This window comes from Cynoglossus semilaevis, chromosome 14 (genome assembly GCF_000523025.1).
Source record: "Cynoglossus semilaevis isolate Cse_v1.0 chromosome 14, Cse_v1.0, whole genome shotgun sequence".
NCBI lineage: Eukaryota > Metazoa > Chordata > Actinopteri > Pleuronectiformes > Cynoglossidae > Cynoglossus > Cynoglossus semilaevis.
In genome coordinates this window covers 22,669,387-22,670,921 of record NC_024320.1, presented here as the reverse complement: position 1 = coordinate 22,670,921, position 1,535 = coordinate 22,669,387, and the positions used below count along the sequence as shown (strand labels likewise).

At 40.4% G+C, this 1,535-nt stretch overlaps 1 protein-coding gene across 1 annotated transcript in view; it reads right to left on the bottom strand.

Moving 5' to 3' along the window:
- LOC103390158 (probable palmitoyltransferase ZDHHC8) overlaps positions 1–1,535 on the bottom strand; it is a 15,269-nt gene that overhangs the window by 4,871 nt on the left and 8,863 nt on the right. Inside the window, 3 exon segments of the mRNA XM_017039096.2 lie at positions 19–180; positions 956–1,058; positions 1,134–1,306. Coding sequence (XP_016894585.1) covers positions 19–180; positions 956–1,058; positions 1,134–1,306 — 438 coding nt within the window.

The window sequence follows — 1,535 nt, the reverse complement described above, 5'->3', positions numbered from 1 at the left end:
ACACACAAGGACAAAAACAAGAATCAACACTCGTTCTTTCACGGTCTCCCTGTGAAACTACAACAAAGATCTGGAGGTTTGCTGTTACATTGGAGAGATGGGGCTGCAGACCAGGTACTCCAGGTTGTTGCAGCATCCACGGGTGAAAGGGTTAACTCCGCCCTGGAACTTCCCCGTCACCTGACAACCAGGACAAGGTCACAGTTATAATATGAGGAAACATTTCCTGTCTTTTTAGAGCTACCGTACACAGTGGAGCCCCCTGGATACGAGTTTAATCCACAACAGCACTCGTGTCTCGATCGAATTTCCCCCAAAATATCCCAAAAAACAATTAATTCATTCCAGCCCCCTCCCAAAAAACAATTCATTCATTCCAGCCCCCCTAGAAATATTATTAATAATTAAACATCAAAAACACAGATATAAACAAATATATTGGTAATATAAAATAATAATAATTAATAAAACATTTTATATTATTGTTAATGGTAAAATAACCCAGAGAGAAAAAGTCAGTGTCAGGGCCACTAAGGCAGGAGATACATATATATATATATATGTATCTATATGTTTATGTATCTGTATCTGTCTATATATATGTATATATATATGTGTGTGTGTAATTATATATATTTTATATATTTATATATATATTTTATATTTTTATATATATATATATTTTATATTTTTATATTTAGTTATATATATTTTTTTAATTTATTTATTAAAGACTAAAAGTTAGTGACGAACTCCGCAGCTGCTTTGGCGTCAGAGCTCGCGGCTTCCCCATGCCGTACGACTGATTGGATACCACTCCTTGGTTGAGGACTCGTATCTAGATATTTTCTCGTATCACGAGAAAAATCTTGCAATAGTTGCAGACTCGTAACATGGAACACTGGTATTGCGAGAAGCTGGTATCTCGGGGGTCCCCTGTATTCTCCGTGAATACCTGTTCATTTGTGGTGCGCCCCCTGGACACCAGGTACAGATGGAACCCAGTCAGACCCAGGACAGGGATCAGGAATAATCCTGAGATACTGATCACGACCAAACTGAAGACTCCGATCAGGAAGAACAAAACCAAAAACACTGCGGCAGCTAGCTAGCTATGACCTGAGGGAGGATACGTGACAGTGCAGTGCAGCTTCCACAGTTGGTCCATGTGGTTCAGGACGTATATGAGGCCGAATGTGAAGACGAGGACCATGTGACACGTCAGCGACAACAGGAACAGGAAGAAGTAGCGGTAGTTACGCCTCCCGATGCAGTTGTTCACCCAGGGACAGTGGTGGTCAAAGTCCTGGGAAAAGATGGTGGAGGAAAATAATCCCAGAAATTACCACACGTTTTCACCTATTTAACACCTTTATTGTCTCAGAGTGGTCCCCTAGTGGTCTTAAACTTAAACTTAAACTTAAACTTGTCTTTATTTATCATTTGTGACATAGCACAGCACACCATGCACAATGAAATTTAACCTCTGCATTTAACCCATCACCAAGTGAACAGTGGGCAGCCATGGTCGGCGC